This window comes from Grus americana, chromosome 24 (assembly GCF_028858705.1).
Source record: "Grus americana isolate bGruAme1 chromosome 24, bGruAme1.mat, whole genome shotgun sequence".
Classification (NCBI taxonomy): domain Eukaryota; kingdom Metazoa; phylum Chordata; class Aves; order Gruiformes; family Gruidae; genus Grus; species Grus americana.
Window position 1 is genome coordinate 5,744,400 of NC_072875.1, and position 25,551 is coordinate 5,769,950.

General features: G+C 52.4%; 1 protein-coding gene across 7 annotated transcripts in view; it reads left to right on the forward strand.

Annotated features, from left to right (window-relative positions):
* Positions 1-25,551, forward strand: part of NTM (neurotrimin) — a 341,369-nt gene that overhangs the window by 193,549 nt on the left and 122,269 nt on the right. For 3 of the 7 annotated variants that reach the window (XM_054803289.1, XM_054803293.1, XM_054803294.1), the window contains exon 2: positions 7,681-7,765. In XM_054803289.1, coding sequence (XP_054659264.1) covers positions 7,681-7,765 — 85 coding nt within the window. Of the gene's footprint in view, positions 1-6,462; positions 6,544-6,713; positions 7,228-7,349; positions 7,766-25,551 lie in introns of those variants that run through there. The other 4 variants (XM_054803290.1, XM_054803291.1, XM_054803295.1 and 1 more) reach the window with 4 other exon arrangements.

The window sequence follows — 25,551 nt, forward strand, 5'->3', positions numbered from 1 at the left end:
TTGAAAGGTGATGTGTTTTTTACCCAGGAAGTTTTATTCCAAGACAAAGTTCGGTTTGGAGAAAGGGCACCCGAAACCGTCCCGCTGGGGGCCGTGGGATCGCTCCCTGCCCGTGCCACGGACCTTGAGTGAAGGCGCGTTTGCAGCAGTGCTGGGAATTAATTCGGATTTTAATGTAACTTAAATTACCCTCCGCTGGCTCTGCAGCGGGCACGTGTGACCGTGGGGGTATCATTGTGCTGGGTGTCAGATCTTGCGACCCGGGGTCCCAATCTGCCCCCCCAGCCCCAACCCGCAGCGATGCCGGGAGGTTTGCAGAGTTGCTCTGCAGAGGGCTGCACTTCCTTGCGCCCCTCAGCCTCCTTTTATTTGCTTATCCCACTAAATATTCATCAGTAACATTTAAGACAAAGGAAAGAGATAATTACAAGGGGAGAGTTTTTTTGCAGTATTAAAGGTTAACAGAATTCTTGGCATTTGTGCCTTGTCGATCTCCATGTAATTATGCTCATTTCCCAGAATTCAGAGGCGACCGTGCCTGTTAACGCTCAAAGATGGTACCCCGGGAATTAAATTTATGAGATCATTTCTCAAAATCTTCAGATTCAAACCAAGCATCTTGCTTAATGGCATGACTATTATTAATATTATTCTTGGATGCATAGTGCCGCGAGGGTCAGAGGACCAGCGGCAAAACTAAAATTGATACAGGCAGACAGCAGCGCGCCTGGCTTTTGTTCCCGGGGAGCGCTCGAGCAATTTGGCAACCTCAGCGCCTCGTGAAATGAGACTTAAGGCTGGCAAAATTTGGTCCCCGCAAAGGTGCAGGCGTTCAGGTTTGAGGTACATCTGAAAAAGCTCCTTTTTGGCTGGGGCTGGTCGGGAGTTGGAAAGCAAAGCTTGCATCTCACCGCCCTGTTTTTGAAGGCGTGTGATCCAGGTCCAAAGGCAGCTGCAGGCAAAAGGAAAATCAGCGTCTCCAGGAGAGTCTGGTTTTTTTCAAAGATGCCGAACAGTGGGCTGGGGTTTCATGGAGAGCTGCTGAGTGTGCTCGGTGGTTTGAAAAGAGGGATTTTAGGGCCTCGGCTCTTCATATCTGCTTTTTATTGAACTTTGCGGGCTAAATCAAGGTATCTACTCCGCTCCCGGCACCTGCACTGCCTGGTTTGCACGGACCGAATGGCTTTCTGGTAGGAAAGGGCTTTGCTGGGGGATATGAGGTGAAGGTGGATGTGGTGATGGGCCAGCATCAGCCAGGGACGTTTACCTTCTTGCTTCCCCCTCGGGCTTAGGATGTGTGCGGTGATACCCGGATGGGCTGGGGAAGGCTTGGCTTGCGTGTCTTGTTCGGAGCCATCCTTGCTGCGCGGGAGAGGGCACAGCAGCTCTTGGAGCTGCCCCTCCGAAGGGTTATCCAACGTAGAGCTCACAGATGCCCCCACACTGTGGGCAGAAGTTCAGGGCGGGGAGAAGCTGGTGTCTTCATGTTTAGGGGAGCCGTGTTGGAGGTCCCAACTGTCCGCGGTGGGAGGCAGGCCTGGCTGGCTTTGCTTTTCAGCCTGTTCAGCTTTCTCACTCTTCCCGCGCTCGCTTAGTCCTGTTAAAGCGCAGAATGGATTGAGCTGCAGAGCACCGGGTTAATGTCATACGCTTATAAAATGCTATTAGATGGCTAATGGCATGGTTTTATCCCATGTCGTCAGCTGGCTCTGGCACCTGATTCATGCCGATCAAACGCCGCTGTGGATGCGGAGCGAGCGTAAAGGATGCTTTTTGGAGCGTTAATATAGCAACGTAACCTCACAACAATGCAACGAGAAACAGATTTATATATAACCAATATTGATTTCTACCAGGGATCAATTCCAGGTCATAACTTTCACTGTACCAGCATGGCTCAGTATCTCCTCGATAATTTTTTTAACTCCCTGCATAGATGTTTAATATTAAGGCTGGACATGCAGGGGTGTCGCTTCATAAACGCGCACGTTGGCTTGGCTGGGCTGTTGTAAAAGGCTCAGATGCTGAGAACCGTGGGAGAAAAGAGTAATCCAGAAGGAAAAGCCAGGCCTTGGGGACTGCTGTGCATCCCCCCCCAAGCTTGTGTCCAAGCCGCAGCGCTGCCTGGCCCGTACTTCAGAGCATCCTCAAGGATGCTGTCGTGTATCTCTGCGTGTATTAGGGATGGGGTATTTTGGGAGCTAGTGATGAGGCTTTCCTCCTCCCCAGGCCACCTTCCTCTTCCTCAAGAGGTGTCTTCTGGGTTACCTCTTGAGATGTTGCAGGGAGGTGAATCTTTTGCTGATTTTGGCTTTGAAGCACCGGCTCGGGACAGACTTTTGCAACCTTTTGCAGGCGAGCTGGTCCTCCAGCCCCTCGGCTACAGTGAGCACAAGGCAGCACAGCTCAGCCGGGGGTGCCCTGGAAGGAGTTAACTCGTACTTGAAAATCCCAGGCCTCTGAGCACGATGAGAGCAAGCGACAAACCCAAGCCCAGCGGTTTTTTAAAGGGCAAACAAAATGTTCCTTTTTACGGCGAGGAGGCTGGTGCAAAGAGCAGGCAGAGCAGGGTGACGGATCCCGGCGCGGCTTTAGGGGGAGGCTCCCAAAAGCAAACTTCATTTGAATTTAATAGGACAGTTACTGTAAGTTTATATAAATGCCAGTTAAATATTAACGGCATCTTTAGCGGGGATTAATAGGGTCTCCTGCGTTGTTTTGAAACCCTGTAAAGAGGGTGCTGGTAGTCGCTGCCTGCCTTCAGGGGATCGAGGGCTGAGTGCCCGTGAGGATGCTTCTTGCATTCAGAAAACTGGCCTAGAAACGTCCCCAATCCGGCAATTTCTCCAGCTCGGCGCTGGAATGCCTTTGGGGCGAGAAGGGCTCAAAATGGCTCCAGCCAAATAAGGCTCTCAATCATTGTTTCTTAATTGGGGCCACCGTTAACGAAGGGATAAATGAATCAGCGTGGTGAGGGGAACGGGAGCCCGCGTCCTTTGTGTCTGCGGTGAATGGTTGTAGACATTGAGGGCTCAGTAGTTATTCAGAAAAAGCTCCCCCGGACTCGTGTGTCATTCACCTGACTAATGCTGAGAAAATTAAGCATTTTTTTTGCAACTCTGGGCTTATTGGAGAATAACGTGGTATGCGATAGCACGAATGGGGTTATGAAATCATGTTTTCATTTTGAAGGAACGAGAATGGCTCAAGCATAAATTATGTTTCTGATCATATTTGGCAATTTCAGATTAAAAATAAATTTCCACTTTGGGGTTATAGATTGCCATCTATCAGCTTCGTGAAAAGGAAGAAAGGAATTAAAAGAAAAATCTGGCTGTACAAATTGCCTTGCCTATGACCTACTTATTGAAAGTAATTTTTTTTTTTCTTTCTCCAGGAATGAACTCTTTTGGTGTGGGGAGGCGTAGTATTGTATGTATATAGGTTTGCAGGCAGGTATATAGGCACGGGTTGTATGGGAGAATTTGTTGACCATCCCTGCAAGCAGCTACATGCAAAAGAGACGCTAGAATTGTGCTAGATATTTCTGAGCAAGGTGAAAAAAAATGCAGGGATCATGATATTTTACTTAATAGAGGAACCTTAACTGCACTTCTGCATCTGGTTAGCAGCCTTTGGGACCGCTCGAATCTGCAGATTAGACGCTTAGGCTTGGTTTTGCTCAGAAAGCCTGAGATTGGGGCAGCATTTGCTGGAAGAAGCCGGGGTCCATTGCAGCAGGCTGCGGGAAGCGCCGGCCCAGGCCAAACACTGCTGTTCTTCCCTGGGGGTGGGTTTTTTGGGACCGATTTGCTAAAAATCTTAAAATGAAAGCCCCAGCTGGGCGGCGGGAGGGCCCACGTGAGCCAAGGATAGAAAAATGTTTACGGGAGTCGCTGTGAACTGGCACTGCCGCCTTTCACCCCGTCCAATCTCTTTCTAGAAAATTGAGTAAATATCTGCTGAAAACAGTTTTGCCTGGCTGACAAACCGCCGGGCTTGCAGTCTCTGCCCTCTGCTCCGCCTGCAAGTCTCCCCCTCCCCAGCCATCATCTCTCTGATCGCTCCGATAGAGATGCTCCTCTGCGAAGCAAACCCGCGGGCTCTTCCTCCTTCTGACTCCTTCCCTGCCATCTCCCCAGGGAAAATCCTTCCCCTGCTTCCATCCCTGGCGCTGCTCCTCTTCCCGCCGAGGTCCTGAGCAATGCCAGCCCCTCGCTTCCCTGCCCGTGCTGCTCGTGCTACCCTGTTTGTGGTCTCTGCCAGGAGAGGGGGGCCTTTAGCCTTGCTGGAAAAAAGGAGGTTGAGGAGATAGATACGGAGATAAATAGATACCTAGAGTGTGCCTGTGCTTTGCTCCTTCTGTTTGTCTCCTGCCTGTTGCTCGCGATGGGGAAAAAAAAGCAAAAAAGACTTTTATGTAAGTAGGAAGAAAGGGAAGAAGCTGAAAGCAAGAGGCTGCGTTTCGTGCTCGGATAGGTGCTGCTTTGCAAGTGGCTTAGCCCGTGTACGGCAGACTCTTCTTCTGCTGTGGTCAAAAAGCAACGAAGGAAAAAAGGCGCTCTCATCCCCAGAGGAGGCTACAAAGCTCTCTTTCTCTTGCTGCTGAACCTTCACAGCTGGACTCAGTTGCTGGCTCCTCTGCTGCTGGAGCAACTGAATTATTTAAAGGAATCTTGATTTCGTTTTCTCTTTGCTGTTTTCATGCGTTGTGTTTATTGTCTATAGATATTTTTATAGTCTGAAGCAATTACAGCTGTCAGAAAAGAGACGAGCTGTGACAAGCTGATTTATATGTACGTCGTATGTATGCAAGAGAGGGAGAGCCGGAGACGGGGAGAAAGACCAGGGATTCTGCTGGGCTTTAGTATGCAGGAGCTGGTGATATTGGATTTAAATTCCCTGGGATTTTCAAACAACACTGATGATCTCTTAACAGTGGGCCAAATGCAGCCCTTTTGCAAGGGCTGAAGCTGCTCAGCAGGTCACGTTCTGCCCCAACCTTGCACGCTTTCAGCGTGGGCAGGTGCTTTCTCTCGTGATTTAAGATGCTCCTGGCAATCTGGGCCCGAATGCTGTGTTAAGAGGTTAACTGGCTGTGGTTATTGGAAATCCCTTTGGTTTTGCTGACACAGGAGACAGTCTCTGCCCATCCAAAGGAGCGGCCTCGCAAAGAGAACGAGCTCTTGCGTGAAGAGCGTGGCAATGGCTTGTAGGTCCCGTGCACGAGGGTGTTCCTCAGCAGCGAATAGGTGGCACAGCGGGGTCCCCATCCTGCCGGGGGGTGCTTGGGTGCTGCAGGAGTCAGCAAAAGCAGCATCTTTTTTTCTTCACTGACTCGTGCACCCTGGTGCAATGCCACAGCCCCATACAAGGAGTTTCATCCTACCACCGATGGTCTTCAGAGACCCTTCCCATGTAATTTGTGGGCCCAAAGGATCTGCTGGAGGCAGGCGTTTACCCCTCCCCTGCCAGAGCGGCTAGGAGCAGAGCGAGCTGCAGAGATTAAACTCCTTCTGCCAAGACCTGGGGAACGCTGCTGTCCCCTCTGGGGAAACGTAGGACTGGAGGCAGCACGTCCCACCAGCGTTAAATTCAAGGAGCAGAGAGCCTTCAGAAGAAGAAGAAGTAGAGAGACTTGCAAAGCAATCCCCTTCTCATATGACCTATCAGCATGCACAATAATAATAAAGCTTTATTTGATTGAGTGTTTCCTCTGCCCGGCACAGCTCATAATGTTTTAGAGATTAAATAGCACAGTTAGTGAATTAAGCAGTAGTTTACAGGGGATTCGGAGACTCCAGGGATTAGTAACGGGCTATGGATCCTTTCACATCTAGGTCACCGGTTTGAATCCAGCTCAGGTTGGCAGCAATTTCAAAAAAGAAAAGAGAAAAAAGAAAAAAATTGGTGCCATGTAATAGCTGCAGAGCATGCGGTGGGGAATGGAGGGAGGGAGGATTTTTGGATAAGGTCCCATGTCGCAGAGAAGTCATCAGGGACAGTGGGTGGGGGAGGCCCGGTTTCCCCTAATGTGGGGCTGCCGCAGCTCGTGGGGGGCTTCCAGGGGCGCAGCACCCCGAAAGCTGCGTCTTGGCTGCTGCTGGTTCCGCACTTGCTCAGTGGCTCTAGGAGTTTGTGCTCTGAGGATGGCTCCCCGGCACCTTTTACCAGCATGAAACTGTGCCTGGAAATATTAATGTGTTTAGCCGCTAGCGGAGGGAAGGAGGAATTACTAGGCATAAGCAAATGCGATATTTGTTAAATTATGAGCTGATAAAAAGTATGCGGGGACCGTGCTCGCAGCTGGGGAGGAATTCGCCACTTAAGCTCATGCTGTGTGTCGGTGAGGTGCAGAGGACCAGGAGGGCATGCTCCTGCCTCTCCTCATCACCAGCTGCCTGACTTCGGGGGGGGGGGGGGAAGTGTCCCGTGCCTCAGTTTCCCCTCCTGCATAGTGGCTTTGCCGCCTGGGGAGGGGCTGGCGCAGAGGTAGAGGAGGGTAAATGTTAGAGGTAGTCCGGTGCTGGCTGCCGGGTGCAGGTAAGCATGCCGGGGAAGCGAGGGGAAGGGGTGCGGGGGGGTCCTGACATCCTGTCCCCCGAGGAGCGTGGTGCGGCGGGGGTTAAAGGCTGGCGTGTGTGAAGCGTGCGCCGCCGCTCCGCTCCCCGCCCGCGGGTGTGCGGGTGTTGGGTGCGTGCGGGTGTGCGGGAGCCAAAGTGCCGGTCAGTGATGGAGCCGCTGCCATGACAACCCCGGGAAGTCAGCCTGCGCGCCGCCCAGGGATGCTGCGGGCCAGCCGCGCCGGCGGGGCTGGGATGCTGCTGCCGCCGCCTCGCCCGCTCCCCCGCGCCCCGTCCTCCCGCCGCTGAGGGCAGCTGGGGGCTCCGGCATCCTGACATCCTCGCGTTCTGCATCCCGGCGTCCTGACATTCCCCCCCCCCCATCCTGCATCCCGGCATCCTGCATCCTGCCTGGACCAGCCCGCCTTTGGGACCCGACAGCGGGGCTGGAGGAGAGGAACTGTTGGGCACCTGGGAGGCCTTTGCCCGCTGTGCCTTCTTGCGTCTGGACCCGTTTGCTAGCTCGCTCCGGGGCGTGTTTTTTTGGTTCTTACTGGCTTTTGGACTGCTCCCGCTCCGCGCTGCGGAGGGGAGCTGCGAACTCGGGACAAGTGTGCGGGAGCGGGGCGCAGCCGGGCGGCTCCCCCGGCGCTTCCTCGCCCAAGTGAGCCTCGGACTGCTTCCCGGGAAGAGCCGGCTCGCCCAGCGTCCAGCACCTTTGCCACTTCTCCTCCTCCTCTTCCTCCTCCCCCCCGGCCCTCCCGTCCTCCTCCCTCACCCAAGGATACTGGGGACTCCCTCCGGATGCCGCTCGGCAGGCTCAGTGCTCGCAGGCTGCCTTGCCGGGGGCTCTCCTGATCTCCGTGGAGCTCCGCATCGCTCGCCCCGGTGGTTTTGCTCCCCCCCGTCCCCACACACACGCACCCCCTCCCTCCTTCTCTCTCCCCCTTCCCCCCCCCCCCCGCCCCTCTTTTCGCTCCTGGTGGCCTTGTCGGGTGTGTTTTTTGCCTGTTGGAAAAGTCCCTGCTGCCCAGGATGGGGGTCGGTGGGTGCTTAGCCCTGCCCTGGAGGTGCCTAGTCGTCCTCTGTCTCAGGCTGCTCTTCCTTGTGCCCGCAGGAGTGCCCGTGCGCAGCGGAGATGCCACCTTCCCCAAAGCTATGGACAACGTGACTGTGCGACAAGGGGAGAGCGCCACGCTCAGGTAGGAGCAGCTGGATTTTGGGCATGGGGGGCATGGGGGGGTCCCGCTGCACGGGGAGGGCGGACGGTGCCTTGGGGGACGTGACTCAGTTTCCCCATGGGGGATGCATCATGTGGATTGGCGGTGCAGGACGGGCGCTGGGCAGCAAGTCGAGAGGGGGTTTGGGCGCCAGGGGATTGGGCTTTGGCTCAGCACCCCCCGAGTCGTCTCCGGGAAAGTTACTGGGGGATGAGAAAAAGGGAGTGCGATTCTGTCTTGGCCCCCTGCCCTACACCTGTGCGAGGCACGGGCTCGGCTCCTGCTGTCGGTAGTCATGGCTCGGGCACTTTGCCTGCGTTCGGTGGGGATAAACACCGCTCTGCTCCTGGGGTGCAGCGCCGGGGGTGCCTTCATGCATGTCAAACCAACCCAGCCTGGGAAAAGGGGGAGTTGTTGACACCCCCACCGCCGGTGGGGTTTTGTGCCTTTTCCCCATGTCCAGAGCTGCTGGGATGAGGGGGGTGCAGGATGGGGCTGGCTCCGGGTGGGTGGAGGTGGATGCTGCCCTCCTTAAAAATTCCCTTGCTCCGGAGGCAGGGGGTTGCTGCTACCTGCCAGCATTAACTCTTTGGGGTGGGGGGAAATGCGGGGCTGGGCGTTGCACCGGGGTCCTGTCGCCTGCAGCAGCAATCTGAGGGGGTGCAGGGGCCACTGAGAAAACCCTAATTTTGATGGGCTTAACTTCTGGGACATCTTATGCCCAGATACCCGTCCCTGCGCTCGCAGCAGATGGGTGCAGTCATCCCAGAAGAGATCCTTGGCGAGGATGTTTGATAGGGACATTAAAAATAAAAAGCCGGGTTTTAATTGCAGCGCTGGGAAGCGGCGCTTGCAACTCCGGCATGCTCGGGAGTGACTTTCCTCCGCCGGCGCGTTGCATAGGTGACACTAACATCTGCGGGGCCAGCTGGGTGTGTGCGGTGAAAGCCGCACTCCTGCTTTACGCCAGCGAGTGGAGCAGGGCCAAGCCAGGGCAAAAAATCCTAAGGAGGTATTTCAGCCAGGTCTCTTTACACGCAGCGAGAGGACTTAAACCAGGGGCTGGGTTTGGCCCCTGGAAACGTGAATCCCCTCCCTATTTATTTTCTGCAACTCAGCTGTTTGCAGCCTTTGCATGTTCCCAGGAGGGGTTTTTGTCTTGCGTCATGGCACGACTGGGCAAAGAGGCTTGGAAATGGGTGGCTGAGGGTGAAGGACGGGGTGTCTTCACTTAAGTATTTGTTCCCCCGCCCAAGCTGCGGGGGGGCGGGGGGGGGAAAAGTAGATCCTTTCCTGCTGGGCTCTCCCAGGCACCAAAAATCCTACAGATCTTGCGGTGGGGGTATCAAAGAGGGAGGGGTTGGGCTTACTGGAGGTCTGGGCAGCAAAATACTCAGGAGGGTGGCAGCAGGAGGGTGGCAGCAGCAGGGTGGTACGGGCACGGGTGCTCTGCAAACTTACTGGAAGGAGGTGAATTGCTCCTGCCGTAGCGGGGACCTGCCCGGGGTTTCTGGCACAGACCGTGCCAGTGCTCTGCCCCAGCACTGGGTGCTCGTCTGGTGTCGTGGAGAACAAAGGAAAGCCAGGGTGAGTCAGCAGGAGGGATGTTTTCCTTCTGTCCGTGAGGCCTGGCGGGAAAGGGGACAAATCCTGCCTCTGGGAGGTGGTGCTGGGGAGGGAGGGCAGCGGCTTGTCATCACCCCAGAGCTGCCGTATGCGCATCCCAGTTCAGGTGGGGAGCTGGGCTGGTGGCAAGGGATGTCCGTGTCCCTTGGCAGGTGCCTGGTCAATACAAGCGTGCCTCGGGAGATGGGCACGTGGGCTTTGGGGCGTGCAAACACCGCGGGTGATGTTCCCACCGTGCCGATGATATTCCTGCTGTCCTGCCCCCAGGGTGGGCATCGCTCTTGGAAATTAATGGCTTGCTGCTGCTGCCGGCTCAGCGCACTGGTTTGGTAGCCGGAGAGGTGGAGGACTGTGTTTTGCACGGGAAGTTTGGGGCATTTTCCTTCTGGTTTGAGGTGGGAACGATTATTCCGGCAGGCAGTGGTACCTTGCTGCATCCCCGGGTAGGTCCCAGTCCCCGCAGCCGTGCTGCGCTGTGGCAGGAGCTGAGAGGAGAGGAGCACGTGAAACCCACGCGTTTCCAGAGGAGGAAATCAAGGAAGCTTGAATCTTCCTGCCCGCTACCCTCCCAGCCCGGCTCCTGGCGCAACCATCGATCTGTTGTGGAGGAGTTAACTCATTCAGAATAGCAATGGCACTCAGAAAGGTTTCGTCGGACCCCGCTGCTCCCGGCCACCTCCTGCCCAGCACGCAGGCAGCAGCCCTGCCCTCTCCCCGGCCCTGAAAGGGTGGCGCTGAGGAAAGGGTGCACGGGAAGGAAAACAATAAATAGGGTCTCCTCTTTTCCCACTCATTTCCATGCGAGGTGGGAGGATGGTGAGGCGTAGCCAAGGATTTGGAAGGAAAGAGATGTTTCTAGAGGTCCCTCCTTGGTTTTTGACAGCTGACAAAAGGGAAAGCAAGCTGAAAACTTAGCAGCAGAAGTTGCTGGTTCTCTGAAGCACTCAGAAAGTTCTGTCCCCTGTGAGGGAGGGGGCTTGGCTGTTGGAAATAGGTTATTTTATCTGCAGTGGTGGGGCACTGAGAAGCCCAAGCTGCTGTTGAGCAGCAGTGCCGGCCAAGGAGGCTCTTTTCAGCTCCGTCCCTGCCACCCCTCTGAGCAGAGCTAATTCAGTGCCGGTGAAAGGAGATGGATTGACAGCTGCGAGGCAAACCTGGCTACCCTGCATCTACCAGTAGCACTCAGTTTAGGACCAGAGTCACCAGAGATGTTCAGATATTTCCTTCTGTCTTGCAATGCCTGCTGAAGGGTACAATCCTGTGTCTTGCTTCGGTACCAGCACTTTAGTCGCTGTATTAAATTTAAATCTAGGGTTAGACCTTGGGTTAGAGCTACTATCTGGGATAGGAGGGGCAGGATTTACCCCTGGATGCAGCGAAACCCACAGGAATAGGAAAAGGGTGTTGAGTCCGACAGCTTGGCATTTTACTGATGCATGCCTTGGTCCCTGAGCTGGGGCTGCTCCTGCTCTTGGGGTTACACTGAGGGCTCACATGTATGCGAAGGTCAGAGCTGGATGTCTTGCTGGATCTCACATGGCCCCATCGTGAGGATGAGGCCGGTCTGCATCCCTTCCCACCGTGTCCAGACAGCATCTACCCTCCCCAGTAGCGAGTGGTTCATGCTGGAGAAGACCCGCGCTGAACTTTCATCCAGCGCTTGAACCGAGTCCAGGCGTTGCTGAGACCTTTGGAGCAGTTCTCTCAGCACCAAAACAAATGGCTTGATTATGATTTCACTTTAATTGGCATCAGTCAGCGCTTTCCACGGCGAGGCTCTGACGATCCCATCAGCATGCACAGGCGTTTGCGTGGTATCCCCCCAAATTTGCCGATGCCCCGGGCAGATCTGGCTGTAGGGCGAGAGCCACTTCTCTGTACATCTCCTCTGGTTTTCTTGGCAGGGGGATTCGATGCCTTTATTCATTCCCCCTTTGATTCTAACGCTAAAAGTCAAATCTGAGTTTAACATGAGGCAAAGCTTTTTTTTTTTAACCCTGATGTTTCTTGTGGTTTCCACTCAGGCTTTGAAAAGGGCTGTGCACTTTGCCACTAAGCTCCACCATGGTTTACCTAAGCCTGTTTTGCAAATTTATTTTGCCCCTGTTGTGCTCTTGAAATAATTTTGGAGAAATGATAACTTGGCGGTGAAACAAAACAAAATCAAGCATGTTTGTTTGATGGATGCAAACAGAAAGTGCTTGTTTGCGAAGCAGAAAAGAATCTTTCTCAGAAATGAGTCTGTTTTCTGCGACTCTTTGCTGCCCTATCTTTCCCCCTTTATCCACAGGAATTTGCCTTTTTGTGTTGTTGTTGTATAATGTGAAAAGCAGGGCCGGGCTCTGATGGGTACCAGCGTGGTGTGTTCCAGCACACTGCTTTCTCTTGGCTCCTGGGGGATGCTGTGCGTTCTCCCCGCCGTGCCGAGGGAGGGCTGCTCCGGCCGGGGCTTGAGCGATGGCAATTCTCCGCTGAGGTTTTGGGCAGCTGCCTTAGTGGTTTGCAGTCGATGAGTGCAAAAAGCCTGCCAAGGAGCAGGGGAACCCATTCCGGGCTCTCTGTCCCCAAAAAAGCGGTGCTCGCCATCCCCGTAGCCTCGGGGCTGAACGATGGGGGGCTCGCAGGGCGCTGCCGGGCGCTCGGCGTGGGGCTGGGCTCCTGGTGCAGATAGGGAAAGCAAGCCAGGGCAGAGGTTGCACACGAAAGGGTCCAGCCGTGATTGCTAAATCTTGTCTGGTAGCTCTGCGTCCGTTTTGCTCGAGGCTCCCCACTCCCTCCTTTGCTGGTGGTAGGAGCTGCAGTAACCCCAGCGAGGGAGTGTTGCTCGTCCAGCCCTTTCCCAGACACCGGCACCCCCGAGGACACCCCGAGTTACGTGCTGCTCGTGGCAGCACTCCCATCTCCTGCCCTACCCACCAACTGCCCCATCCTTGCACAACCACCAAACTCCTCGTGACCGGATCAGCGTGCATCTCCCTCCCCAGGGCTCAGGCCCGTCACAAGCTGCTCCCGTGAAATATTCATCCCATTCTGATGGTCTCCGAGCCCGGTACCTGGTATTTTTTTTTGTCCTGCTGCAATTATTTATTTCGTAGTGTCACGCCCAGCAGAGACCGAAGCTCCTGGTTGCTTCCCTGCCCACTTCCCAAGCCCAGACCAGGGGGACATAGCCTGGGCTTGCAGGCTGCAGAGGCCAAGGTATAATTACTTTGCTTTTCCTGATTACTGAGCAGCGAAGGACTTCTGAGCCCGTGGGCTTGTGTGGGACCAGCCCCAGTGGTCCTTGGGGCATGGGGTGAGGATGGAGCTAAGCTGCCGACTCATATAGTAACAACCAAAGTGTATTCTCCTGACTCCTTCAGTATCCAGCACGCTCACTTTCTCCTTCAAACCTCTCTGCTTTTTGTTCCGGAGGGTTAGGGGATAAATTCAGGGCTGTGGTGACCCTTCCTATGTTAAGGTGAAGGAGGGGGAGAGCGTGTTCTCCTGCACCGGCGCCCTTACTCAGGAAATCAGTGCAAATGAGAGTTAGGACTTGAGTTTCTGCTCCCATCAGAGCTCAGTGCCACTTCACCCCTGCCTTTCTCCTCCTCCCGTCATTGCTGGGTCCGTCTTTCTGGCCCAGGTTTCCTTTCCGTGTCCCTGGAGATCAGAGGGGCTGCAGAAGCCCCGAGCGGTGCCCACGTGCGACGCTCGCGGCTGTTTGTAGCTTGCGAGTCGATTGCTTTGCTTGCGACGGCATGTTTTTGAAAGAGGAGTTTATTGCTAAAGTGACATGTCAGCAAATCTTCGCCACCTCTCTCCCATCTCGGAGATGGAATCAGCTTAAAGTGGGGGAAAAAAAATTGTCATATGCATGGATTATTTTTTTTTTTTTCCTTGAGTGCAATTTCCATCTGAGATGAGACAAGCTCCTGATTGCTGTGCCAGAGGAGGGTTTCCCTTTATAGCTCTCCTGGTAGAGCTGTTGCCTGTAGTTCAGTGGAGCTGCCTGGGCTGGGGTCTCCTAGGGGACAAGCGTGCCTTTCTGGAGCTGTCGTCTCCATTGTAGGGTTAAGCATCTCCGACCTACCAGCTCTGGAAAGATTTAAGTCAAACAGATTTGTACCTTGCTCCTCTGGGATGGGAAGGGCTGATGGAGAGGAGGAAGGGAGGTCAGAGCAGCTTTGCAGGTGACAGAGCTGGCCAGCGGAGAGTTGCTGGGGTGGCATTTCCAATTGCTAAGCCGGGTTTATGAAATGGAGATTCAGTTCTTAGCCCTGCTATCAACTCCTCGTGTGACGTTAGGTGCCCTCCTAGGTCCTATAAATGTGTATATTCGTGTGCAGCAATTGCAACACTTCCTTTCTCTGGCTCCGTGAGTCATCTGCTTGCACTGCAGTCTTTTTGTGACAGGACACATCCCTCTGTAAGGAAAATGCTAAGAGTATCGTACCGGAGGGCACCACAGATATCCATCGGTGTCCTGCCCTTGCTTGGAGTTTGAAGGGGCTACGGCGAGCATTTTTCAGCAGGAGGTGCCAGGGAGTTGTCATTGTGAGGTGTATGGTTGGGGTACCGCAGAGCTGCTTGGTGGGTGGATGATCGGTAGGTAGGAGCTGAAGCAAACTCAGGGATTGGGGCCAGCGAAAGCAGTGCCACCCCCAGCTGCGGGACTACTCACAACCCCAGACTCTGCTGAGAAGGCGCGCTCATCATGACCGTGAGCTAACCTCAGCCTGGGGGGTGACAGTCCAAGGGATGGCAATTGGCCTCATCTCTAGCTCTTGGCCATCCCCGCGCTGCCCTGCTTTGCCTTGGCACAGTCCTTTGGGCAACGAGCACACCGCTGCCTGGCGTTGCACATTGTGAACTGGCAGCTCCGTGCGTGTGTTAACGAGAGGTGGGTTGGGATGCGGGTCTTCTTCAGCTTGCCTAAATCATCGTCTCTTCTGCTGGCTTCACTGGAGTTACTCCAGCTTAGGCTGTTGGAAAAATCCTCTTCTCGACCTAGCAGAGTTGTTCTTTCCTCCTCCCAGACCCACCTAAACCTGCTGGTTTGAGCACAGACACCCTTATTTTCCTTCAGGAGGAAAGGGGAAAATCAGGAAGGAACTAATCTACGACCGCATCAGTGGGAGAGCGGGCTAATAGAAATTGTAATGAGAATACAGAGCCAAACAAACAAGCAAATGGGAAAATGCAATCCCACCAATGCAATAGAGAGATTTATGCCGACAAAAGGGCTGATCCAGTGCTCATTAATGTCACCACAAGTCTTTATCCTAACTGTAATGGACTGTGGATCAGGTTGGAAGGCAGCGTTTTAGGCTTGCTACAATATGCAAACTGTTAACGGGTTGCGCGTGGAACAGCAATGCGGAGAGCCCTCTCCTAAGAGAAAGAGTTTGCTCGTTGTTGCGTGCGGCACCTTTGCAAAGCAAATGGGAGACACCTTCTGCTCTGCTTAGGTTTAGTTTTCAGAGGTGCAAGGCTGTGAAGGAGCCAAGTCTGAGACTTGGGCGTAGCTGTCTGGATGTTGCAGCGTCTGCTGAAATGCCAAATGCGTCTTAATCATTAGTATATTAAAAATCTTGCTTTAAATAAGGATTCTTCAGCTGGCGGCGAGTGGTGTTGGCTCTCACCACCAGCAGTCATGCTGGGAAGCAGTCGTTAGTTTATATGCAAAGTGAGGAGGCAGAAGAGCAGATGGGTGGGTACGGTAAAGGCTGAAGGCAAACTTGACTTTGCAGCTGGATTCTCCCCTGGAAAAACCGGTGTCGGTGAGATGGAGACAAGGTCAGGAGAGCTGAGCCTGGTCTGGAGGTGGGGACCCCTTTGGGGAGAGAGCTGGATAGGAAAGGACACCAAGGGTCAAACAGGAGACGTGCGAGTCCAGCTCTGCATGTCAATGAGGACAGAGTAAATAAGGAATAAAACCACCTTCCAACATGAGCAGCTGGTGAAATATCACAGGTTTTTTTCTCCTAGAGATGGGCGATTTTGACCGGCTCTGTGCCTGCAACCTAAATGGCTCTGACACCTGCGTCTGTTTTATCAGACACATGCAGAGCCCCGGACATGATCCAAACATTCATTACTTTGGATTTTTGAGTCTGGTTTTTGGTTTTTTTTTTTCCCCATGATGGGATCATTATTTTCGCAGCTTTACATCCTCTGTTCAGCAAAACCCGTGCGTTTTTCAGACTTAACGTTTCTTACGCATCTCTAAGAAGCATCACGATAGAAAGCTGTTGGGAAAAGCAAATTCTCAAAGGTACTGAGGAAGAGGAGGGCAGCTCCAGGTTCAGAGCCACTGCCAAATCTCAAGATGGTTTAGACGTACAGCTAGGCACAGCACTGGTATTTGAAAGTGCAGTTGGGTTCTTACCCTTAAGTCCTCCAAATTCAGTAAATTATAGTTGTAGGGCTTTATGCCAGGATAATCTTTTATATCTTACATCCCTGTTCTTCTCTTACAGTCCAGTAGAAAGCTCGTGATGAGTTCAAAGGAAGACTGACCTAGGTGAAAACTCGAGCAAGTATTTTCCAGGTCTCTCGAGGTTTGCGTTGCAATTCAGTGGGAGCTAGGCGAGCACCTGCTTCTCGTACTTTTATTCAAAAATGTCAGGCTTGTACCGTTTGTTACCTAAGAAAATACAAATTTTTATTTCTGAAACAGATCTTTTTACTTAAAAAATCCATTTCTTTTTTTGCGTACGTTGACTGGAAAATAGAATTTCCTTGTTGGGAAAAGGGCAGATTTGGGTTTGGTTGAAAAAAATAGTATTTCTTATGTTTTTTTAATCTGAGTTTATGAGTTCATGGAAGCATCTTGTTGAATTTTAGAGGAAATGTTCTGATTAAGCTGAAGCGAGATTTGGGGTTTTAAAGCGTCTTATAGGAAATAGTGTGATTTTGATTTCACTCAGTCTCAGAAGGGAAGGATTTCTGGACACACAGAGTTTCCCTTTAGCTGAAAAAAAGAAAAATTCCCTGCTCATCTCTGAACGGCTTTACATTTTGGAGTAAATTTTTCCATCATACTTCATCGTCCCTATTGCTTTCTTCTAGTTGTAGGAGCAGTTCTGCTTCGAATCGAAGTTTATGTCGAATATATTGTTTTCCGAGGCCAAATTTCAGGCTGGCCAATGCACGTCGTGACCCTGTTTGCTCAGCAAACTTGCAGAGCGTGAGAGCCAGGGCAAAACGTGGCAGGGAGCAGTTTGGAGATGCTCTGATGGCGTGATGGGGTTTAGTCTTCTACAAACAGGAGGAGCAAAAGGTGTGTACTCGTGAAATTAAAGGAAGGCTCTCCCTTCTCTAGGTATTTGTGCTCCGTGGCAGGGTAGGACATGGTCAGAAGGTCAAAATCCCGTCTTGGGTTGTTATTGCTTAGTCATGGAGGTGGTTGGTTGAGGGAGATGCCTTCACTGGTGCATGTCAGCCGAGTGTCCTAAATTTCTCTGGTTGTCCTTGGCTCGCGGAGGACAGCAGCTGCAATTTCCTCGCTGGTTCGAAGCCAGCAGCGTGCAGACTGTTGACATTGCTTAGCAAGACATGGAGCCCTTCACCTCAGACACCTTTATGAGTCTGAAACCAGCGTGCCAGACACTTCTGGCCATTCAGATGTCTCACTTGGTGACCTCCATCCATTCAAGTGGCACTGTCCTAAGTAGTCTCAACAGACGGCCAAGGTCTGAAGAGATCACGGGGTGAGAAATATGCTTGTGGTCCTTCTAGAAAAGACAGAAGGCTTGATGGTGATGCATTGCGTAGGAGGAACTTCACCCACCCTGCTGGGACTGATGCTGCAGGGTTGGTGGGAGTTGCACCACGAGTCCCTTGCAGGTCCCGTGGGAAGGGGAGGTGCAGAGCCATGTCCCGAGCACAGGGCGTTTGCAGCCCGCGGTGGAACGGGAGGCTGAAAGCCTGCGGCGTGCGGAGAGGCGCCGCGGGGCTGCCGAATTAGTGCGACGGGGAGATGTCAGCTCTTCCTCTCAGCTTCCCTTTGCAGCGCCAACTGTCAGTAATTTAACTAACGTTTTGTAAATAAATGTGGCATTCGGACAGCTGTCACCGCGCCTGTTATAAACACTCCTTTTGTCACTAGAAGCTGGCAGTACCGCTCCGTTTCCCCTGCAAATGCAGCTACCACTGCCAGTTAGCTCCTGCAGCCAGGGCTGTCAAGGAATCGCATGCCGGCCGGTGGCTGGGAGACTGCGGCTTCGCGCAGGGTGCCCAGCGAGGCATTGCCAGGGCCTGGTGCGAAGGCAGCTTTTGCATCTCGAAAATAAATACGTGGCCTGATCAGCGAGCAAGAAAACCCATTTGAATGCGGCTGTAGGGCTGGTAGGTTCCCAGCCAGGATCCCGGGTGGTCCAGCTGCGGTGCCGGTGGTGGCACCGGTTCCTCTGCCATCTCGTCCCAGCCCTGTGGGAAGCACGGGTAGGATGAGATGGGGAGCTCAGCCAGACCTGGGGTTTGCAGCACCCAGGGAGCAATTTGGCACTGGCATCTCGAACGCTTTTCCCTTTGGAGCGTGGGCTCCTCGCACGTCAGGTTTCGGTGGATTCGGTCTCTCCCCCGGGACTGGGCTGGGCTTGAGCAGAGAGATCTGTCCTTTGAGCCCATCAGTCTTGCTCAGCGCGCGTGTCCTATTAGGAGCATATTCAAAACCTTCAGGCAGTCTGGATGCTTCTCCTCCTAACAAACCTGGCTGGAGAGGGGATGCTGTTGTCTTTCTCCTTGCTGAGAAGTCTCCATCCTGTCCTGCTTTTCTCCTCTCATCTTTCAGGGACCCTTGCAGCTCCAAAACCCCTCCCCTGGCCCATGGTGTTTCTCTCCCGGTATCGGGTGGTATAACTTTCATCAGTCAGCACCTCTAGCCTTGCCGTGCTGCGCTGGTGTGCGATGCAGGCAGGATAGGAATCAGCACATGACATCTCTCTCTCTCCGAGCTGCTGTAAAATTAGCTTCATCTCAAGTGGCAGAAAATGATCATATCCTCGCTTGAGGGCGATGAAGAATATTCCTGAGTCACCGCTAGTGATGAAACAGGCAGAAAATCCAGAGTGATACACAACTGCCCACTCAGTTTTAATCGCCGAGGCCATTTGCTGCTGCAGAGCCTTAAGACGCAGCTTCCTCCTCCTCTCCCTCCCTTTCATCCATCACTCCCCGGAGCGGCCCAGGCTGCGGATCCCAGCGGGGGCAGAGCGATTCCCCGTCCCACCGGCGAGGCTGGAGGCTGTGAGCATCTCCTGCTTCTTCATCTTCCCCTGGGAGGAGAGGAGGGGGTCAAAGCTTCCTTTTCTTAAAGTAATCAGAGGAAAAAAAAGATGGAGCCTGCCCTCCTCAGCTTTCCTCCTTCCAGGCTGCGATCCTGCAGCCTGGGAAAAACTCTCCTCCGAGCTCACCCGCATCTCTCCGCAAATTTTCCCTGCTGCCTCCGAAGCAGCTGCTGTGCACACGAGGACGTTTCCTTTCGTGTTTCTCCCCCCATCAGCTTTAGTTCAAAGCCATTTCCCCGGATTTTTATGTCTTGGATAAAGCCACCCTCTTTCCTACAACTGCCAGCTCAGTGCTTGGGAAACCTCTTGCCAAATTTGCTGGTGACTAAGGCCAAGAAAACCCTTCAAAACACTGATGATCAGAAGCAAAGTGCTGTAATGCTTCCCTTCCTTGCATATGCTCCCTGGCAGCATGTTAGCACTCCAAGCTCCTCGAAGGAGGCTTCCTGCAAGTCCTGCCCTGCCAGCTTCCCCCCAAAATTCAGATGGAAGCCCCGCCACGCTCCGGCTGGAGGTTGAAGGGGCTGTAAAACCCTGGCAAGGTTCACACGGGTCCTTCAGCTTGGGGAATCACCTCCTCCTTGGGCTCTTCCACGCGGCTCGATCGCCGCCAATCTGGTTCAGCATCATTTTGGGGGAAAACCGTAGCAATCCTCCAGTTTGTGCAGGCGTTTGAATGAATGCTCTCTTTTCTCCAGTCAGGGCTTGTCAGTATTTATCCCTTAACCTGTTTTTCAGATGTTCTCTATCCTGCAGATTTGCCGGGATATGCTATTCACACAAAACTCTCCTGGTGTCAGACTTCTGCTAGGATAGCTTAATAGCTTCTACCAGCCTGCGAGGGGACTGGCAACAGTACAGACGTGCAGGCATAAATGTGTCAAAGCAGGGGTTTTGCCAGCGTAAAAAAATATTGCAGAAGCTCACTCCCCCCGCCGATGGAGATTGCTGTACCAGCGAAAGTTTTCCGCACCGGTCGGCCAAATCCAGACAAGTTTCCGCGAATCTCGCTCTCTTCTCCGTAATCCCCGGCAGCTTTGCACGCCGTGCATTTATTTGTCAGCGCAAGCAGGTGCAGAGCTGCAGGACATGGGCTGAGCATCTCGCTTTGGTGGTTATTCCAGCTTACAGCCGCTTTATTCTCATGTCAGGCAGCGCGATCAGCGCTCCTCCTCGGCTTAATTTCCTTTTTGCCTCATCCCTTCCCCAAAAAGCGGAGTCTGGATGGTGCGGTTTGCGTTAGGTTTGGCAGGAACCCGCGAGACGAGCATCAAAATGTATAGATGGGTGGTAATTTGGGGGTTTTGAGTGGTGTAACTAACCACCCCCTGAGCACACTTGCGTTCTGCACGCGCCAGCCAGCGTCGCGCACAGACACCGAATTTTTGTGTGTGTTATATATTTATATACCTTGCGCAGGGCTAACGAACGGAGATCGATACACTACAGGGGGAGAGTAATTCGTGCAGATACTTGTCGGGAGAGGCAGGACATGGGGATAAAGCCAGCGGGAAAAGCCGTCCCTTGGCAAAGCAGCGACGGGGGCCGCTTTGGGGAGAGGTGGGGGGACAAGCCCCTTAGTAAATGCTCTAATTTTTCTCCGGGTGGTGCCAACTATTGCTTGTTTCTCCTGCTGTGAGTCCGAAACAGCCCCGCTAACCCCTGGCAAAATTGGGAGGATAACAAGGGAGGGAAGGCTGACTTTGTTTGTGGCATTTTTATTATTTTTTTTTTTCTGGTTTGGGAAGGAAGAAATAAAGTTGGATTTCAAGTGGGGTTGCTGCAGTAATGGAGGGAAATGAGAAATGCTCTTCAGCTGCCTTCTCCTTCCTCGCGTCCCCATAAATAACCCTTCTCGCTCAGAGACAGCTCGGCTCTTACTTAGAGGAGAGAGCTGGGTTTCGGCTGTTATTTTTTTTTACCGCAGATCTGCTCCCCGGCAGATGTGGCATTTGGGGACAGGCATCATTGCTGGCACCTTCCCCTCCACCGCCGGGTCGCTGATGCCAGGGAGGTCCCAAGCGATGGTGCTGCCTTGGTGGCAGTCCTGGCTTCCTTAAGTCAAATCCCAACGATGAGTGAAGCGTGAGCCTTTGGGGGGACGGATAGCAGCAATCCCAGGTGCCTGCTGCTGGGGAGATAGCCAAAAACTGCTTAAAATGCCCATAATACTCTGTGATCCTTCCATGTCCACCCTCTTTTAATAAAACCAGGTCCAGCCATGCGATAGCTTTACCCAGCAGTGAAGTGTTGTCCTTCTGTGGGTGAGGCAGGGCTTGCAAACTGCACCTGGGGACCAAGGGACAAAAAGTGTCGCTGTAGAGATATTTTTTGAAACCTATGGGATCTTCTTCTAAGGATTTTTGGCCAGGGTTCGTGTGCAGTTTAGCCACCCTCTTTCTGGCTCTGTTGCCTAGGTTCGTTCAGACCTTCTTTGAGAATTCGTGGGAGCGAGGTGCAGGTGGTGTCTCTTCCTCTGCGTGTCCCTTTTCCCCTTCACCATTTCTGCTCACTTTTGTGAATCAGCTGACTGATTTCGGTCAGGTTTTACGGAGGGCCGGGTCTTACATTCCTACAACGTCCATGAAAATAGGCAGGTAGCGATCGAGAGACCTCGTTAGTCCTCTGAAATAACGGCAGAATGAGCGCGAGTCTTGTACGAGACGCAGGAGAATCCGCGTGGGCACCGGCCGTATGCAAGACTCAAGGGAAGAGGGAGCTCCAGCCTGAGCTTGCGTCATTTAAGACGAAAATGTGTAGGAAACCACGCGTCCTCCGTGGTTATGTGTGGAGCTGCTCATTAAATGCAGCAAGGAGTCCAGGTGGGGAGGGGTTGAGCGCTCCAGATTGCGTGTAAGGAAAACCGTGAAGATGATGTTGTGTCGATGGAGACAGGCTGCCAGTCTTGGTGTCAAGGAGAAGAGAGGAAAAGCTCCGGCTTTAGTGCTTAATGCAGCTGATATCAAATGGGGGATGCTGCACTTTGCTTGCCTGAATCAGAAGACTGCAACAGCTGGTCGCTGTGGCATTGCTGAAACGGGCTGGCTCACCCTTCCCTTCAGTTAAAAAAAAAAAGAAAAAAAGAAGGGGAGGAAAAAAAGCAAAAAAAAAAAGCAAAAAAAAAAAAAAGCACAGCAGCAATGACAAAAAAAATAAAAAAGCCAGTAACTCGCTTTCCAGAAGTTCCTATTGCTGCAACAGGCAAAGCACTGGAGATAAAAGAAATAAAAAAGCGGGGGAAAGAGGGAGAAAATGCATTTATGAGCTCTCAAACTAACAGCATGCAACTCTCATATTATTTTTCCTCCTTAGCCTTTGAAACAGAACAACGGCCCGGAGCCTTCTCGGCAGATGGACAATGTGCGTGCCTTAACCACTTAACAGCCATTAGCCTAATTTCACGTACTGGAGCCAAATTAAATAATAAGTAAGAGGCTATGAAAAGCTGGTTTGGAGGCTGCATTACTGCCTTTCACTTGATAACCTTCTCATAAACAGATGCTCTCTCTCTACCCTATTAACCTTGTCTGAGAGCGGGGAGGGGGGCTTCGGCGTAGCAAACAAACCAGACCTTGGTGGGGAGGGGGGGAGGCGAGCCGGAGGGGCCAGATGTGGGGCTGCTCCATATTTCGGAGGCTCCTCTTGTTTTTTCTCCCCCGATACCCCGGCCGTGGAGGAGTCGCTGAGCAAGAGCCCGTTCTGCGGTTGCGTCCAGGTCATTTTAACGTGCCAAATGATTCATCTTGATCAGCGAGCCCATCTGTACCTGCTGGGTGAGGCTGCACCACCCGGAGCTGGTTTTGTGGACAAATCTGCTGTACTTGGAGGAAAGGGGAGATGCTGCTGATAGACACGAAAGGGGAGGTGGCCCCGTGGCTCGGTGCCTAATCCCTCCCCAGTTTTGGCTCGTGGGGGGCTGCTGCCTCCTTCATCCTGGGTGTACCGCTAGCTCGCCCTTTCAGATGACGTCATTTTGATGCTCTTTGCCTCTCCCCCCCTCGTGTTGAAATAGGAACAATAGCACTTGTCTAAGCGTTAGGAATTTGTGAGTGTTAGCGAGTTTGCAAAATGCTTTTGACGTTATTTTGGTGATGGGAGGGTGAGGCATTTGCAGGTGTGTGCGGGTTGCGTGCTTTGGGCTTTTTGTTTTGAGTTTGGTTGGGGTTTTTCTGCAAAAGATTTGGAGGTGACTGCCTGATTTCGGCACCAACCTCCCCACCACTAACTATTGCTCTGTGCTTTGCATCTCGACTTTGGGCCTTTTTAAGTTTTCAGGGGATTATAGATGACCGTGCAGCTATTTTTAGTGGAAGGTTTTATTTATTAAAAAGCCATCTTCCTTCATTAAAAAGATACATTGATGGGAAATAGATGAGCAGCTCTATTACTGGCGTGTAGCGTGCCGTGCAAGCCCGGTGCTGCCGAGATGATGTTCTGCATGCCCTCCCTTGATGCAAGAAATATCTCTCCCTGGAGCCACCCCAACTTTGGTGCATGAACCATCCCCTCGGTGCAAGGTTTCCAGCAGTTCCTTGGAGCCAGCAGCAATTTGACTTTCCTTCCTTGTTGGTTTTCTTCCTTCGTCTAAGTTGTCACGCAGGCTCTGCTTTTGTATGCAAAACCCATCCTCTGACTGGCATGGAAGCTGATAAATCCGGGTTTCTTACAAGTTTGCTTCATTTTGGTCCAAGTAGGAGTAAATGACTTGCCGCCTGCGGCGGGGACGTTTGGAAAGGCTTTGTGCTCTGTGGATTCTCTGAGGTTCAGATGAGGATGAATCTCATTTTTATGTGGCTTTTCCCTCCGCGGGGCACTCACAGGGTCCCTCTCCTGTACCTGGCTGCCTATCTGTACTAGACTTGCAGGTACTTAATGTCTTTGAGCCATCTGTTCCTCTGTCAAATTTAGTTAAAATTGGCCAAAGGCTTCACAAATTATTGGGGAAGATTGCTAGACAGAGGCACACAGGCAAAGAGCACGATTGCATAAGCTCATTCCAGTAGGAGTCAAGGCTAAAAATATATCAGGGTATGTTATTTGGAGGCAAGGCAGCTGGGGAGATGGGATCCACATCCAACCTTTCCCCAGCGTGGGGGATATTAGATTTGGGTCTGGTTTTTGGTACCGTAGAAAGTTCCTCCGTGGAGATGGACTTTGCTTTGGGTAGGATGTGCCGCCTTATATTTTCTTTCTTGTATCATGTGGCTTTCTGTCCAAAATAAGCCCCATTCACCCTTTTCCGAGGCACTGACCCTTACACCGAGATGCTGCAGCGGAGCTCAATGTGCTCCTGTCACTGGCTGCTTCACCTGGGAGTAAGTTTTAAAACCAGGATGTTCCCTGTCAGACCAGTCTTAGCTTTGGGCATCCAGAAATTAGGTGCCTGATCTCAGTAGGTCTTGGAAAGAGAGGAGACCACTCCATCTCCCAGAGTCGTGTCTTTTGTCATTGGGGGACATAGATGACCAGCATGGGCTAAGGCGAGAAGAAAAGAGAAAAAGCAAAGGCTGGGTGGCTCTCGATCCATTAGCATTTCTGTAGGAGCCTGGAAAAGCACGAGCAATCTGGGATACTTGCTCCTGTAACTGCAGGTGTCCGAGATGATGGATGTCTGCATCTGAGCGTGTTTGTCTAGTCCCCCTTGGTAGTCGCTGGAGAGCAATGGGCCTTTTTAGGGTGCAATTCATCCCAGTCTAAGGCAGATGTCTAAAATAGGTCAGACAGATTGTGTCCTAGCAGTGCCTTTTTCTCTCCATTTGCTATAAAACAAGGTCCAAATGGCTAACTTGCATGTCGAGGTGATAAATCCCAACCCAAGTGTTTAGAAGAAGCCATAGGATCAAAACAGGAAATATCTAACATTGATTGGGGCATGGTATTAGAGCCAGGAATGGGTGTTAAGTAGCAGGAACACACCTGATACTTCACCAAGCAGAAATGGGGGAAGAAACAGGATATTTTTTCGTGATTTTTTTTTTCTTTTGGATCCTGAGTCCATTTGCGTCTCATCCCTCTAACTTCCAGGAGACTCAGCTAAGCAATTCTGCATGTGGCTTATCATCAGGTACCTCACCCAGCAACCTGCAAGTTCATTAGTATTCTTTTTAGTGCTAACGAAATGTCCAAGCTGCATCTTTTCTGCATGAGAGGCTGAAACACCTTAGCAGTAAGGGAAAAAATCAGATTCCAGCACTATGGAGACCACCCAGAGCGCGGACCCCCTTCTGCCAGCAAAGCGCTGTTTGTGTCAGTATGGTAAAACCACAGGAGCAGAAAAAGGAAAAAAAAAAAAAAAGAAAAGAAAAAACCAACCAACAAACCCAAAAGTGGTCAGAAGAGAATTTTATCTTGATAATTGCATCTGCAACGGGGCCTCTGCCAACGTGGCAGATTGAGCTGAGGATCTTCCCACCCTAACGCAGCCGTTGCTGCAGAAATCCATAGGAGCAAACATCTGCAGGTAAAGAGGTAGTGTGGAGGGGTAGGTTAGGGATGCTCCGCTTTCTCCTGCCCCTATAGGAACCTACAGGGCTCCTTGGCTCTGCTTCCTGTGTTGGGTATCGCGGGTGCCAACTCCTTTTCTGGCCGGGGTGGCGAGCGTGAAAAAGGCAAGGCAGCACGAGGGCCGCGGCTGTGCCCTGCCTGCCTAAGAGGCTTTCATTGATTTTTATTTTCTTCAATGGAAACAGAACTGACATCCATTAACCAGCCTCTCGGCCTCTCCAGAGCAAGGGATGGAGGCAGCAAAGGCTTTAGTGCTGATTTTTTCTCCTAGGCTTGTGTGTTTCTCTCCTGTTGCTCTTTGCTAATGCTCGGCAGCTCTGGCTGCAACCTGGGAGATGTAGAAGGGTTTGAGAGCACAGCAGAAGA